This window comes from Lates calcarifer, linkage group LG19 (assembly GCF_001640805.2).
Source record: "Lates calcarifer isolate ASB-BC8 linkage group LG19, TLL_Latcal_v3, whole genome shotgun sequence".
NCBI lineage: Eukaryota > Metazoa > Chordata > Actinopteri > Centropomidae > Lates > Lates calcarifer.
Window position 1 is genome coordinate 8882383 of NC_066851.1, and position 16296 is coordinate 8898678.

General features: G+C 41.4%; 1 protein-coding gene across 1 annotated transcript in view; it reads left to right on the forward strand.

The window, feature by feature from the left end:
• LOC108898039 (AT-rich interactive domain-containing protein 1B-like) overlaps window positions 1–16296 on the forward strand; it is a 168646-nt gene that overhangs the window by 31765 nt on the left and 120585 nt on the right. The window contains 1 exon segment of the mRNA XM_051078138.1: window positions 9878–10051. Within this exon segment, the coding sequence (XP_050934095.1) occupies window positions 9878–10051 (174 nt within the window).

The following is a 16296-nucleotide window of genomic DNA, read 5'->3' on the forward strand; positions in this document are numbered from 1 at the left end:
ACGTGGCCATTAACTGGAAAGGGGAGAGAAAACCCCTCCCCCTTCACTGACAGAAGTGATGCTATCAATTATGTCAGTGTAAAGTGTGTATATGCTACATCTAACATAAAAAAAGACAGCAACACAGAGCATCTATTAGTAGTTTTTTTTATCCATTGCATTGCATGCACATAATAAATAAGACAAAGTTGTGATAAATAAGATATGACCCAGTGGGTTATACTTTTTCATGTGAGCCATTAGTTAAATTACATACCCAGCTGTCTATTAATTCTTGCTGTTGCATTAGTTGTATGAGCTGCAAACTCCATCATTCTGGCTCAGGCAGGTGAAGCGATGGTGGAATTTAATATAATTTAGTGTTGAATGCAGGCAAGCGGTGTAAAATGTCACAAACGGCGTGTTTTTGAAGGATCCAGGATCAGCGCTCTGTGTCTGCAGCGCCTCATATATGTGCTTATTGATAAGATAAAAGAGCAGAGAGATGAAAGTGGAGCGAAACGGAGGGAGCGAGGAAGAGAGAGGAAAGAAAGGGGATGCTTTACGTCTTTGCCGAGTTACAAGGGGATTAGTTGCTGCTCTAATTGGCTCGCCAAGAGATTCATCTCAGTTTTTCATCCAGATTAGAGATAGATTTTTATACAGGTCAAGTCTGCTCCGGCATCTCAGGGTTCTGGGCTTCATTTGTGGAGAGGGAGAAGTGAGGAGACGTGACACACCATCAACATTTGAAAGCAGATCTGAGAAGGCATGGATTGGCATGATCAAGGTGCTACCTAGATTTCAGCCTCTGTATATTGGTGTTTGATTGGTAGGAAGAGATGAAGACAGAACCCAGTCATATAGACTATAGAGTTGGAACTTCAAAGTCAGTTTAAGATACTGTATTGACTTGGATATAAGTCAACCTGAATTTTAAGATGACCCCCCCACCCTTTAGGCAACATTTATTTTTGAAGATACGAGTAAATACAGTCTCTTATTAATATTTAGCTAGTTAAAGAAAATACTGTAAATATACAAACTGTAGTCTTCCAATATTTTGAATTCTGTTTCAAGAGAATAATCATCATCAACTGGTAGATTAGTATTAACCAAACATCAGAAAGCACTGGTGGAGTTGCATTCAGGTAACACCCTCAAACGCACCACAGAAAGAAAATGTTTAATAATTTAATTTATAAATAATTTAGTGTAAAACATCATCATACAGTATATCCAGGCAGATTTCTGGACCTTCTGAATCAATGGCAAGCTGGTGGTGTGTATATTGTGTGTTTTGTTGTATTATAGTGATGTACGCCTGCTCCTGTGAAACAAGATTATATTCCTCTCAAGCTGTTTGACAAGCCAATGAATAAATATTAGGTAATTATAAATATTTAACCTGAACTAGAACAAACTTTGAGCATGTTAAATGTGATTCTCAGTTTGTCGTAAGGAGGTTGTGTTGTAGTTTTCCTCTTGTCTTCAAGGTCAGAGGTCACAAACAGATGCAGGACAGCTGGTAGGATGAGGTTTACTCATGAATACAAGGTGATGACTTAGCGAAGGCGCAGTGCGCTAATGTGTTAGCGTCTGAGGTGTCATGGGCAACGTATGCCTACCTGCCTGTAATCCTTTACCCCATCATCCTGACATCCCCCAACACCTGATTCATCTCTAACTCACCGCACAGTATCCGCACTGACCTGAAGGAACTCGACAATCCTGTCGTGTCACTGTTATTTAACACGGCGGCGCCTCAGAGCGTCAGCATCCGAGAGAAAAAGACAGCCTCGCAGCAGGGGATGTAAAATACGAGTATAATCTCCTGTGCTGATGTCGACCGCTAATGGTGAACAAGCGTGTTTCAACTAGAAGCCCCCGCCCTCCCTCTCCCTCCTCTCGCTCACTCCCTCCCTTCCTGTTCAGATGTAATTGACATGACTCCTACACAAGTTCGAGCCTGTCATCACAGCGAGCGTTGAAAAATGAACCGAGCCACTGTGCGATGAAATGACTGATCTGAACGACGTTTTAGGGCTATTTCGTGCTGAATTGTGATGTTCACATGTGCCACGGGCCCTCTTTCCTTCTTCTCCAATTTGTAATTTGATAATGATTATTTTCTATCTGTCAAAACTGAATCTAGTTTGAGTTGGACTTATTAGGTAGCATTTTGCCCACCGAATTTCTAGTATAAACAGAGAAATTCTGTGTTAAGAAACATTTCAAGTGATCAATGATCTATTTAACAGTCTCTCTTTGGGAGAGCCTGCTATAATTCCTTCTGTACCCCCCGCCTCCCCACCAATTCAGATCCATTTTGACCCCCCAAATGAATCACATTTGCTTTTTTTCCCCTCTCTCTCTTTCTCAATTTCCCCTCTCTCTTCTGTCTTTCTTGGCCCCAGATTGGGGTCAGGAGTTTAGTAGGGGAAAAACATTTGGAGCTGGTGGCACAGGGCCCAGAGCCTCTTGCGAAAAAATATAAAAAAAATAAATCGCTGTTCACACACACATTACAGAGAGCATTAACCTGCCCTGCTCTGCCTCTCCAAATGTCTCCATTACGGCTCTGCCTGGAACAACACAGCCACCGCTAGTCGCAGCCAGCCAGCAATAAAAACGCCTGCTACGAGCGGCCTCTCTGTTTTTTCTTTTTCTTTTCTCCATCAATAGACGTAAGCAGAAACAGGGAATTAGAGAGAGGGAAAAATAAAGAAAGACAGACAAGGGCAGAGAGCAGCGTTTGGCAGTCTTCAGAAAGGGATCCGAGATGAAAATATAGAAAAAAAACATGCCTGTGTGTGTCTGTCAGTCAATGGCTACACTATCTGTTCGCTTTCACTCGCCGTCAGTGTGATGTTGATGTTATCACCAGGTCGATAAGTCACAATCTTTGAATAGACAGGCTTGTGTTTTCATTTGGGAATAAAAACCTGCGGTATATGAAGTGCACCACGCTTCATAAATAAAAAAAAATACCAGCCAATCATCTGCTGTTCTGTCTGTTCTGTTTTCTTTATTTCCTGAATGTGACTGCTTTAATTTTATATTTAGTTTTGGCTTGATGTGTAGTGTCTAGGTTCAGGTTACTGGGATGTCACAACTGAGAGTCCTCTATATTACTCCCCCCTGTCCCTCACTCTTTCTCTCACCCCTCCAAGGGCAGCTCATTCCTGAGGTGTCAAGGGCCTTGCAATGTATGAGGAGGGGGAGGAGTGAGAGAAAGAGAAATCAAAGAGGGGCACTGCGCGACAGCGAGCACCGTCACCTTGGTGGGGGGGAGAGATACCAGTACGATGACGAGCACGGTGATGCATTCCCTCTTCTTCCCCTTATGTTTAATCATGAGACCGTTGATGCTGATCCTTCCCTCTGACGCCACACATTTCATTAAGGGACTCACCTTCGCCTGCAGTTCACAAACCAGCAGCGGTATTCACACCTTGTTGTAGTGTTGGCTGTGAGCAGCTGATCTTATCACCACACCGAGCTGAAGGAGCTGGTTGATTTGTTTTGGTCCTGAGTGTAACGATGACCTCTTGTCAGCTCAGCTCTTCTATAGATGTCAACTCTATATGTTACAGAAATGGAGAAAGGTGATATTCATAATACCATAGACAGACTAGCAGCAGCACATGCATCCTGTGTTTTTAGACCTGGCCAATGTAGTCACCTTCTTCTTGTCTTTAATGTGCAATGCTCCTGTGGTCCAAACATCTTGTTGTCCGCTAAATTAATATTATTATAACAATATAATATTGTAGAATTTTAACTAATGAACTCAGTGTTGTCTAAGGCACACCTGTTTGACAGGTGCATAGGACAATTAAAGTGAGAAAAAGTAATATTTCTCACACAACATCAGCACAGATCAGAGATGCAGTGTTTTGGTTATAGATTGTCATCAGACAATCGCTACATAACCATTAGCATTAACAGCTGTTTACGTACTATGAGCTTCAGCTATTGCTGCATACGCCTGTTGGGCAGCACTTCTTCAGAAATTGCAGCATCTTTATACCCGAGCCACAGGTTGCGACAGCCAATTGAAAGGTAGACCAAATCTCAAACACTTGAAACAATTACCACATCATTATTGATAAAAGCCAGCTTAAAACGAGCCAAACAGTAGACATCATAATTCAAAGAAAACGGAAAAAAGAAAACAGGTCTTTTTCATAATAATAATGATAAAATACTTTATAAAAACCTTTTTCTTCATCTGGTTATGTATTTCTGCAGGAAATATTTCCTATCATTTATTGTCAAAATAATACAATTTTAAAAAGTTAACTTGAAAATAGAAGTTGGTGTTGAATGAATGTTTGACCTTCATTTTTTGTGTGTGTGTGATTGTCATACATGACTGAGTTCATCCAGTGAAGGATGTCGGAATTTATCCGGAGTTGCTGAAGACCTTGTAGAAGATATGATCCTTCAGGAAAACATGAGAACCCTTCAAAGGTTTTATGTCACTTTGTCAATACAGGTATATATTTTAAGACGTGATAAGTCAGACAGCAAGAGGAAGATGCTGGTCAGCTGAAAAAATGTCACATCTGGATAATTTAAATGTTTCAGCCACTTATGGCAAATAAGCTGTAGAGGGATAGATGAGGCGACTGCCACAGTTGTCAGAGTTATTTTGATACCAGTGTACTTCATTTTTTTGACTGGCAGATCTGTCAACACTGCCATTTCTCCCTTACTGTTTCCCTGCTGCGCTTGCTTGCTGAAATTTCCTTTGATTATGTGCCTTTAAGTTTGCTTTTTAAATTGACTAACTGAGCCTGGATGTGAAGAATGTAATTATTTTAAAGTAGCCAGCCCTTGCATATTCACGTCATTCCTTCCAGTGATGCTGCCATTAACCTGTGTCACTATATTTCTATTTTAAAAGCAGCTGTCTGTCACTAGGTACAGTAACTAATCCTGCAGTTGCACAATATATGCTTATTCCCACACGTCTTTGACTCTTGCTACCTCTTGTGAAACTTCAGAGTGACTAGAGGGCTGTTACGGGAGACTTATTTGCCATTTTCAAAAAATACTGAAGAAAAATAGCTGTCATTGAGACAAACACACCTTGCTATAACAAGTTCCAGTGTAATGCATGCTAATGTTGTCAAAGTAAAGGTATATGGTATTACAACATCCACCAGTTCCTTCACAGGGATATAAATATAACATAGTGCAAACAGTGTATTCTGTTTTTCTTTTCATCAGTGTGCCCTACAGTTATTGCAGGGTTGTTACTATCATTATTATTATTATTATTATTATTATTATTATTATTATTATTATTATTATTATTATTATTAACTGCATGTTTTGTCATTTCCATCTGTATAGATCAGGGGTGTAACCATGGAAAATGGTAGCACAACAACGGTGCATTTTTTTTCCATTCAGCCAAAGACATCAGAGCTGCGTCTTTTTAAAGCAGGTTTTGAGTATGTTGTGCATTCACAATGGAAAGGAGACATACTAAATACTAAATCTGCATTATTTATTATTTGCATAGTAACTGCCAAAACAGTGTACTGAGATAATTATAGTACTATATTCTGTATTATTATGCAAACATTTCTTATTCCTATCATAGCCATCAGAACTCAAACTGCTGCTGTTGCTCCTCAAATTATTTGTAAAAGAACTTTTCGATCCACGATCCATTCGTCTTCATCACTATTTCACATTATCCCCATCCATCCTCTAAGGCTCTCCTTCCTTCCCTTCTCCACTTCTCTTTTACACTTGTCTGTGTCGCCCCTCTCTTTCTCTCTCCACATATCTCTCTGTCTGCATCACCATCTTTATCTGTCTCTCTCTGTCTTTATCATGTGAAACATCACTTTATCCATCCCCTTTAAGTATTTCAGTCCGTAACACCCTTCTTCTATCTCCCCATATCTGCCTCTCTAAACATCTTCTTTTGCCACTGTCTCTGTATCTCTTCACATGTCTATATCAGGCTTTTTTAGGCTTTTTTAGGCTTTGTCATTTCTCCTCCATTTCACTCTTTGCAAGTACACCTGACTTTCTATTTCTTATAAACCTTTCTCTCTCTCTGTCTCCCTCTCTCTATCTCTCTCTTTTTTTTATTTTAAGTTGGCGTTTCTGTGGTCTGTGGTGCTAATTCTGATGCAGTGCCTATGTGTGCCTGTCATGCCTGTCAGTGTGTGAATGTGTGTGCGTTTAGGGGTCGGGGTGGTGGCTCTGCTTAGCGCTCTGGTTGGCTGAGCCCATCTGTCACTCAAAACAGGCGACCTGTGGTCCCGGTCGCCAGCCAGCCGTATCGCCACTTCGACAGAATTATGAAAATTCCTGTCTATTGCTCATTGGCCCAATTGAATTACAAGCAGTGCCTTGTTCCGTGCAAGGTTTTTCTAAACAGCTGATTTAAGGCGCACACACACGTGCACTATACACACTCACACACACCGCTGCCTTGGATGAGGGTTAGCATGGCTATTTATTCTCTCCATTTGCAGAGCAGGACTATATTGTCTGCCTTTTCATACGACTCTTGTTTTGATAGATTTTTGATTGAGTTCTCTCAGTGTTTGTGTGCGTGTTTGTGTCTTTGTATCTTAATATGCCGCCAAGGCTTTTGTTTTCATCACACTGTTTCTGCAGTTTATGGTGAATTATTTGCTTCGCAGGACGTCTATTCTGTGTCATTTCTCCCTACAGCACTTCACATCTGTTGTCATTTCATTACAGACATTTATTTGACACTGTGTGCCTGCCAAGACACTCTGGATAAATCACAGTTATTTTGTGTGCTTCCACACACCTGAGTGGAAGGAAAAGGCAGAAAATGGTCTTATTTTCTACTTCCAGCAGTTATTTTTATTGGTATAAGCAACAGCACAGCAAGTCTGTTTATCACTAAGCATATTCTCAGTCAAAGAGAATCAGGTTTCAGTGAGGTGCTGTGTACTCAGTAGGTACAGTACATTCATACAGTCGGCCCCAGCGATCAAACAGAAGCTGCATTTGAATGACTCTTCCCTCCCAAAGCCACTGTGACAGGTTGCTACTTGTTAGACCTCCTTGTTAGACCACCTGCCGTCTCTGTGCTTATTTGACTTGACTGACTGACTGGCGGTATTTCTGTTTCTTTTTTCGTTTGTCTCAGTGTCTGTCTTTCTACTTGCTCACCTGATTGCCTGTCTACGAAGTTTGATGTTGAACTCACAACTTTTCTTACAGACTGATAAGTAAGGCTAATAAGGCTTTTAATGTCAACACTGGCTATATAATAATAATAGAAACTTACATATAGCACCTTTAATCTCAGGCAAAATTACATGTTATGTAGTTATCATTATTGTAGTTAATGACACCTGTAACACCTGTAACACCTGGTAAATTTATACATCAGTGGCCCCAAATTGTATCAAGAATTATTTAATGATCCATGCCTGAAAATCCAGGAAAAAGGAATCATGTAACATGACATTATACAAGAAGCTCTACACACATATTTTTACCCATCCAGTCAGTCACTTAATTCTGATAAAAAGCAAAGAGACTCAAAAGACGTAACATTGGTGTGTTGAAGCTTTCTCACTCGAGCTTCCAGGCTCTGTCCCCAGTGTATTTTTACATATAAAATCTCAGCAACTCAAATTGACAATTTTAAAGACAACGAAAACTGGTGTAGTTTATTATTTATTCATTAGCTTTTCATGCTTTTCAGTGTTATTTATAGCACCGAGAGGATTTTTTTTTTTTGGGGGGGGGGCAATTCCCTGTTAACCCTTTTTTGTGTGTTTTGTCTCTCTCTCTCTGCCTACATCTGCCTACTCTTCAGTCTGTCTGTATGTCACTGTCTCCCCTTATCTGTCTGTCTGCCCGTCATTGTATTGTCTGAGAAAGGAACCCACCCACGGTTGTCTGGTCTCGATCTCCATGGCGACCTAATCCTCACCAATCCCAGAACAGTAGTGTTCCAGTTGAGACCCACTGTGTTACACCAGCCTGTCATCACTGATCACTGGATAGAGTTGCTTCTATTTTATCGTTGTGGCTTTGATCCACATCTAATGACGTGTGTGTATGTGTTTTCTGTGTGTGCAAGATAGAGGGAGTGAGCGTTTGTTTGTCTTTCTTATTCTAACAAATCCCCATACACAGACAACTTGAATTCATGTCCATTCATTTGAGTATGTCGGTATGTGAGTGCTATGTCTGTAAGTGTGTGTGTTCATGTGTGTGTGTGTTGTCCTGGCTGGCAGTAATGAATCCAGTGGTGCTGTTGGCATGAGCGGGGCCATGCTATTAACCTCTCTGCCAGCTAGACTGATCTCACCCTGTCTGTCTGTCTCATCGGCCTAATGACACACTCTCACACTCACACAACACACACACGCACCACACACACAGACCTGTCCTTTCTAATCAAATTTCCATTGAAGTGAAAAGCATTCTACATTGTCCAATCATCTCTATTCAGAGAGTCAAAAAGCTTCTGCCTGTGTAGAGAGAAGATTTCTTTTTTTTTTTACCACCCACTCAAAGGAAGTTACACTTCAAAATTATTTCAAACGTATTAATCTCCACTGGCCCTCTGCAGCCAGATCAGATTTCAATACATTTTACACCAGCCATCAGTTTCAACAAGGCTTTTATGAGTGGGTTTTCTCACTCATAACAGTCACAGCGAAGCTACAGCTCTGGATGTGTGCTCTTTGCTTTTGATCTGACAAGGCCGTACTGTAGTGTAGTAGTTACGTCACATTGGATTCCCCTGTAACACCATCATTTGAGATATAAATCACTCTGAGTTTGGGAGACTTTTACTTTGCCAAGCCTGCCAAGGAAGATTTAAAGGGACATTTCAAAAGTTTAGAGCTCAGGGGCAAAAGCTGGAGGTGGACTGTGAGCTTTGCGCGCACCCCAAATTACAGCCTGTGTGCACGTTTAATGAGTTTGTGGCAGTGCTGTGGGCCGTCACCGAATAAAAAAGCAGCATGACATGATGGGGAAAAAATATGACAAGAAAAGTGCTGTCATATTGCTTCACCAGCGGTCGTAAATGTTGTTTAATAGTCTGTACTTGGCTTTTGTGTGTGTGTGTGTGTGTGTGTGTGTGTGTGTGTGTGTGTGTGTGTGTGTGTGTCTGCGTCTGCATGAGTGAGAAAACCCCAGCCTCCATAGGAAATCCTTAGAGAAGTGAGGAGCACCTGGCGCTGTCTGTAGTCATAACAAACAACAAGGAGGGATTAAGACTACATTTGTATTGGTGCCAGCTTGTTACACGCACTCCCTGTTCACATTCTCTCTCATAACCACTGTGTAATGCAGCATCGGCACTTGGCGTTAGTTTCTTAACTGCTCTGCTCTGGAATGCCCCGGCTCATCCATGTGTCCCTCATTAGGGTTACGGCCCGGGACGAGCCTGCAGTAATATCCAACACACCTCATCCCATCTGTGAGCTGACCAAGATGGAGATAATGTAGAGAGGGGGATGCATTTGGCAAGACAGAGGACATAAAGTTAGAGGTTTCTGCAGTGTGAGTTCATTAGGCAGAGGACTGCTGGGAGACCGGTGTCAACCTGGTTTGAGCTAAATTAAGAGCTTTAGCTGAGGGACAGATGAATGGGAAAATGGAAAGAGGCCAGGTTGTGTAGGCTTGTGTGGCATGTTTTTGTGTTTATTTTCTAATCATTCCAAGAGGATTGTGGGTTAGAAGACTCTCCTGCTTTTATGTGGTTGACTACTACAGTACTTCACCTGGCACCTGCTGTGATAGCTTGCTAATTGTGCCAAACAGCCCCTCTCCATTGCTTTTAATTTAAAGTGGGTGTTTTGCTGCAACCTCAGCCTTGACCTCAATATCTCCCCTTTAACCAATGTGTGATTGGTTGTTTCAGCAGGTGGCGCCGTATGGCCAGCAGGGGATGGGGGGCTACAGCCAGCAGCAGCAACAGCAACAGCAGCAGCAGACGGGGCAGCAGGGAACCCCTCCGTACTTCAGCCCCCCTCAGCAGACCCCTCCAGGCCCGACCCAAAGCCCCTACCTACAGCCTCGACCACCACCACAACAGGTACAAACAAACACACATACGCTCGTCAAACTATGACACAAACAATGTACTATTTCCTCTGTGGAAAGAAAATTGGCCAAGACACACAGTTGTATCTAAGCCTAAAGTTCCCTTTATGTGCCACAAGCAACAATGGAAGTGATTACCATAACTCAATAAATAAAATATGAATAAATATATTAGTTACACATAGATACGCAGATGTCACTTATCAGATGTAACATCAAGAATAAAATTTGACATAACAGCAGGAAAAGGATTTCATAAAAGTCTTTTTCCAGAGGTTGTATTTGAATATTTTAGTAGTGCAGAGATTGGAGAGAGCATCTTAAGGGATAAACTGTGTGTGTGTGTGTTTCTGTGTAAATGATAGTGTGGTGTGTCAATGGTCCAACATGCCTGGTCTGTTGGTTGCATTATTCATGAGAGGTATTTTAGGTAAATCTTACTTTCTGTGAATATTTTCATATTCTGTCCCTCTCTTTCTCTCTTTCTCTCTCTCACACACACACACATGCACACTTATCAGAAATAGGACATTTGAATGCAATACAAGTTCACAGAGTGGACTTTCATAGTGTTTAAATACATTTAGTACATTTCCAAGGCACACAAGCCCGCCAGTGCAAACCCAATCCTCAGTACAACGAAGGGCCTGTTCTGCAGATATGGATCGAGACTTGTCCTGCCAAGTTTCAGCTTGATGTTCTGTAGAGGTTTTCCATTGGGAAGCCGAGTTCAGGCAGTTGTTTTTGAGTTAAGTGAAGGCTGCCCATGTGTTTCCCATCCACTCTTGCAGCCAGAGGGATCTATCAGCCAGCGTGGAGAGCGACTCTGGCTAACAGCCCTGCCCTGGATCAGAACAGAGCAGAACAAAAAGTGGAGCAGGAGAAAGAACAGGACGAGACAGGAGAGATTACAACAGAGCTGGACAGGAAAGGATAGATCAGATAGAATGGGGAGGGAAAGGAGAAGAGAGGGGGATTCAGATGAGTGAAGTAGGGGTGCGTCGAGCCATTCTTCAAGATCTGTATCAGGCATGATTCAGTCAATCAATACTGGCTATATTAGTACATATTCAATCCTAATGCACATCATTACATAATGAGAGATGCAGTGTGTAGCAGAGGGGTGAAGTAAAGTAACATTACTCCAGTACTATAGAGTTTTAAATTACTGCATTTGCTGTTACTTGAGTATTTTCATTTGTTCAACTTCAAACTACCTTCCCTCTACATTTTTAAGTGTTATTGCTATTTGTATAGAAGTAAAAGCTCTGAATATGTCTTACAGTGCAGAGAAGCATGATCAAATAAACAGCAGCCAACACTAGCTGCCAATATTGACAGCTCATACGTGAACAGGATATAACTGTACAGAATAATACACAGCACTGATCAAGATATTTTAAGAAAAATGTGCTACTCTTTCGCAGCCTTTAAAAACATAATCATGAAAGGAACAGCACTGGGCATCATGAACAACATCAGCAGCATGGACAACAATGTTTCCAAGCATCATTTTTTTTTCAGCCCAGACAGTAGATTGGCCATTAGCAGTTCACAAATGTGAGTAGACTTATTTAGCATCTGCACAAGTTGATGCCATTTGGCAGTGGTGTAGTTTTGTCTGTCGAGGTAGTTATACTGTGATTTACTGAGATGTAGTTAAACCTTCCTTTAGACAGCCTTGAATATTGAGCACACCAAGACAAATAGCCAAGCAAAAAGCTATTGTGAGCACAAAAGCAGGTTGTCAAAAAAGGAAATCGTTAGTCTTAACATAGTAATTTTCATACTGAGTGAACATTTCAGCCAGCAAGCCTTTTGTCTCACAATGAAAAAAAGCACTTACTCTTGTTTCCTCACTTAACATTCTCGCACATACACACAGACCGCACAGCCTACTGAACAAACATTATTCACTCTAACTGGGAGAGGCTGAGATCCATGGCCACGTTGACATTTTGTGACAGTAATGGTGTGTTTTCATCATCGCTGATGATGTGGCAGCAATTGACCCCTGCTGACATTTATACACCAGGTAGTTCGTCCCAAGTGCGCTGATTGGCCGAAGCCCCATTTCACCTGTGCTGATAGGTCCCATATTGGTTGCTATGCCAACTACTGTGGTGACCAGGGAGCTGGTTTCCTTCTGTTTGTCATTGTTATGCATGCACGCTACTTTAAGGGAAAACGTTTCAATCAGGACACATGCTTGTTAACGCTGCATAAAAGCCACAATACCTTCAGCAGCCACTGCATCAATGATGCATCCCGCTGTCTTTACCTATAATCAAGAAATCTTTCCTGTGAAATGTGTTGGAGCCACATAGCGTCATATGCCCCAGGAACACAGCAGGCAACATGCCGACACCTCCTGGTTCCTGTCTGCTCACCATCAGGCTGTAGACCCAACTAAATCAACTCTTTTCCATCGGCTAATAAGCTCTCAGCTCCCATACTTTCACATTTATATTACATTCTTACATTTTGACATGGAGTAGGAAATGAGCTCTAACAGGAAACCCAGCTTTTAATGAACACGTACAGTTAAAAGACCGACTTTCCTAACAGGCTTGATACAGTATATACGCTATGTGTAAATGGAAGCGTATCGTTGGTAATAGGCTAGATTTCTTGAAACAGAGGTTTTGGCATATGTGAGTGCATTTTGCATTGAGCTGCACTATCTCCATCTGGCGTAACAAAAGAAAGCCCAGGTCCAAGCACTCACTTGATTTCAGCAGTTTATGTTCAAGTAATTACTGAAAATACACAATATTGATCATTAAAAAACATGACATTTTGCACATAACAAAAACAAGCCTGTGTGGTGGCATTAAGACAAATTTAATTGTCCATTGATTGGAACTAGAGAGGAACTTAGAGAAAGAGAGAATATCTGAAAAATACCAGAATAAATTTAAATTAAAGCTGCGAGCAGCGTTGAACGGGCCCTCGCACCCGGCGCCCGTCGGGGGAGCGGCGACCGCGGGACCCCGGCAACCGCGGGGTCAACGCAGGTCGCAGGGCACACGCTGGCGTAACAGTTCACACTTCCGAGATGTAAAAATTTAAAATAAAAGCTTTTATGCTAATTATTTTCTGTGATAATATTTTTCAGAGCTCATCATCTGTGACAGCTCTTGGCTCTCCTGACTGTAACCTCTCTGTGGCAGCTTCTCACAGACTCAATCAACTCCTCTTCCCCTCCCCCCTCAAACACAAACACAAACACAAACACACACACACACACACAGATACCCCCTCCCAAAAGGAGATAAAACTCAGTTTTAACTTGAGTTTACAAGCTTTGAGCTTTGAGCAAAAGCATTTTTTTGCAAGTTCTGTTATTGGGTGCATATATAAATCATTTATGCTTAAACAAGGGTTATAATGAAGTTATTTGAACAGTGAATATCTCATCTGCCTAAAGTCAGGGCGAAGCCACTAACCAGCTGTAGGGATGGGTATCATTAGGATTTTATCTTTATCCATACAGACCCCTATCAGTCCAGCTCAGACTGTTACTGGTTTAAGAGAGTGAAGTTTATAGCAATTTGCAAAATTTGGAGATTAGTGACAAACTAACCAGTTAGACTACATACAGACAAGCTTTCATTTTAGCTGTTAGTAACAGTTTGCCATGAGCTTAACCAGCGTGCTGTGCTTCGTGTTAAACATGTCATGAGACTGTGGACAACGTTTGAGCCAGCTTTGACATCTGCAGATATGAGTTTCTGAAGAGGGGCCTGCTGAGGTTAGATGTGCTGAATAATATCCATTTTCATATCAGAAAAAACACTGCATTAAACATTGTCTTAGCTCACTGAGCTGAGGTCAACAGGTAATATAACCAACCTGTGAGGTGGCTCACCCCCGTAAGATAAACACATAAATGATCCCTGATAGAACCGATAATTAAAGGCACATCAGTGACAGGGAATGCTATTAAAACTAAACTATAAACTGGTGACATTAACTGCAAAAGAAGATTTTTATTGATACATTTCAGGTAGAATTTAGTTTTCAATAAGGAAAATGCTGTAAGAAACCTGAATTTGTTGCAACAAATTTAAAATAAAAGCTTTTATGCTAATTATTTTCCGTGATAATATTTTTCAGAGCTCATCATCTGTGACAGCTCATGGCTCTCTTGACTGTAACCTCCCTGTGGCAGCTTCTCACAGACTCAATCAACTCCTCTTCCCCTCCCCCCTCAAACACACACACACAGACACACACACACAGAGACCCCCTTCCAAAAACCCATCAAAGAGTAATACAATGGCTCCATCTGTAGGATAAAGTAGAGAGTCGCAACAGGAAGTTACCCCAAAATCTGAGGTTTCAAACAGGAAGTTGGGTTTCCGAACTTTGACGGGCCAGAACCGGCACACGCTTCGACCCAAACTCACAATTTTCGGAGGACTTCTTCCAAAAATTGTCAAGGAGGGGCTGACAACATTTGAAGTGAATCTGGTCACCCGTCTAGAAACTGGACATCACACTATAAAATATGTCATTTCCTGCTATAAATAGGTGGCGCTACAACAATTGTATGAATATTGACATATGGATGTGTGCAGATAGGTACCATTAACAATCCTGTAAAGTTTGATGCAGTTTGGACAAAGTATGGCCGAAATATAGCAAAAATAAAGCAACTTCCTGTTTCGTGGCGAGTAATCGAACTTTGAGGGGCCATAACTTCCACGCCCTTCAACAAAAACTCAAAATCTGCCGCAATTTAACATCGTCTATGTCTTAAGAACATACTATTAAGTTTTGAAGTCAATGGGATAATGCGTCTAGGACTAGTTCGCGTTCAAGCGACCCCTGGAAATGGCCAAAAACACACAATTTTTTCACCTTCCGGTCAAAATAAAAATACTTTCTGTTGGGTTTAGAATATGGCTCCAAGAGACTTTTTGGTGCGTCATGGGATGTTACATATGTGTGCAGATTTTCAGATTTTTAGGCGCAACGGGCTTGAGGGGCTGTTCCGTTTAAAAATGTAGGTGGCGCTACCGAGGGCATTTTACCACGCCCATGCTCAAGACCCCTAAATTATTAAATTTTTCGCCGTGCCTGACGCGTCTGCAAATTTTGGTAAGTTTTCACGCATGTTAAGGCCCTCAAAAAGCCGATCTAAGAGGCGGAAAAAGAAGAAAAAAAATAATAATAATAATAATAATAATAATAATAATAATAATAAACAGACCGAAAACAAGAGGGTCCTTGCAACTCGTTGCATGGCCCCGTTGGGCCCACGCAACTCGTTGCTCGGGCCCTAATAACAAAGAAACTAGGTCTTTGTCTTTGATTTTGGATCCAAGAGTAAACATGTTTGGAAATTGTACTTACACTGTACAGTTGGCCAAGATTACAAATAGAAGATTTGGTGTGCTTTCAGCTCAATGCTGTATTACTTTCATTTCTCTATTCTGAGCGAGTGTGTGCGTCTTTCTATCAGTTTTTGTAAATGTGTGTCCAAGCGTGTCTGTGTGTACACTAATCAGTCGAGTGTGCTGCAGCAATTCTGAGCTGTGAAAAGGTCAAACGGTGACCTTTGTCTGTGATTCTGGGCTGAAATGAGACATGATGTGAGCCGCACGGAACGGATTACACGCACACACGTGCGCACAATTGCAAGTGCACGCCAGATTAGGATGTCATTGTGGTTTTGACCCTTGTTTTTTGATCCCGCATTACTCTGAGAAATCCAAGCTGAAAAGTTCTTTATTTTATTCTTCCGGCGCTCTCCGTAGTTCCTTTCCCCCCACTCCACTCCCATTAACCCTAGCTAGAGGACATCCTCCAGTTGATGGAACCATTCCAGCTGCCTTTGACACAGAATTTGCTCTGCAACCGACTGCTATTAGTTGGTTTTGTCACAAATCGAAGTGAAAATGCCGTCTTTCTTTGAGTCTGTTGCACTTCTGTGACCTCATCTGATTGCAAGGAGCAGAACAGGCTAGAAAGACATTTCTAAGACATCAAGGCTGATACAAATAATAATAATAATAATTTTATATATATGTGTGTGTGTGTGTGTGTGTGTGTGTATATATATATATAGAGAGAGAGAGATAGATAGATAGATATAGATATAGATAGATATATACAGTATAATATCACATCAGAGAAGAAGTAGGTTTTGAAAAAAAAAAATGTGGGTGGTTTGCTGGTGTGTTTGAGTGCTGTGGGTGTTTGAGAACACCAGATATTTTTAAATTAATG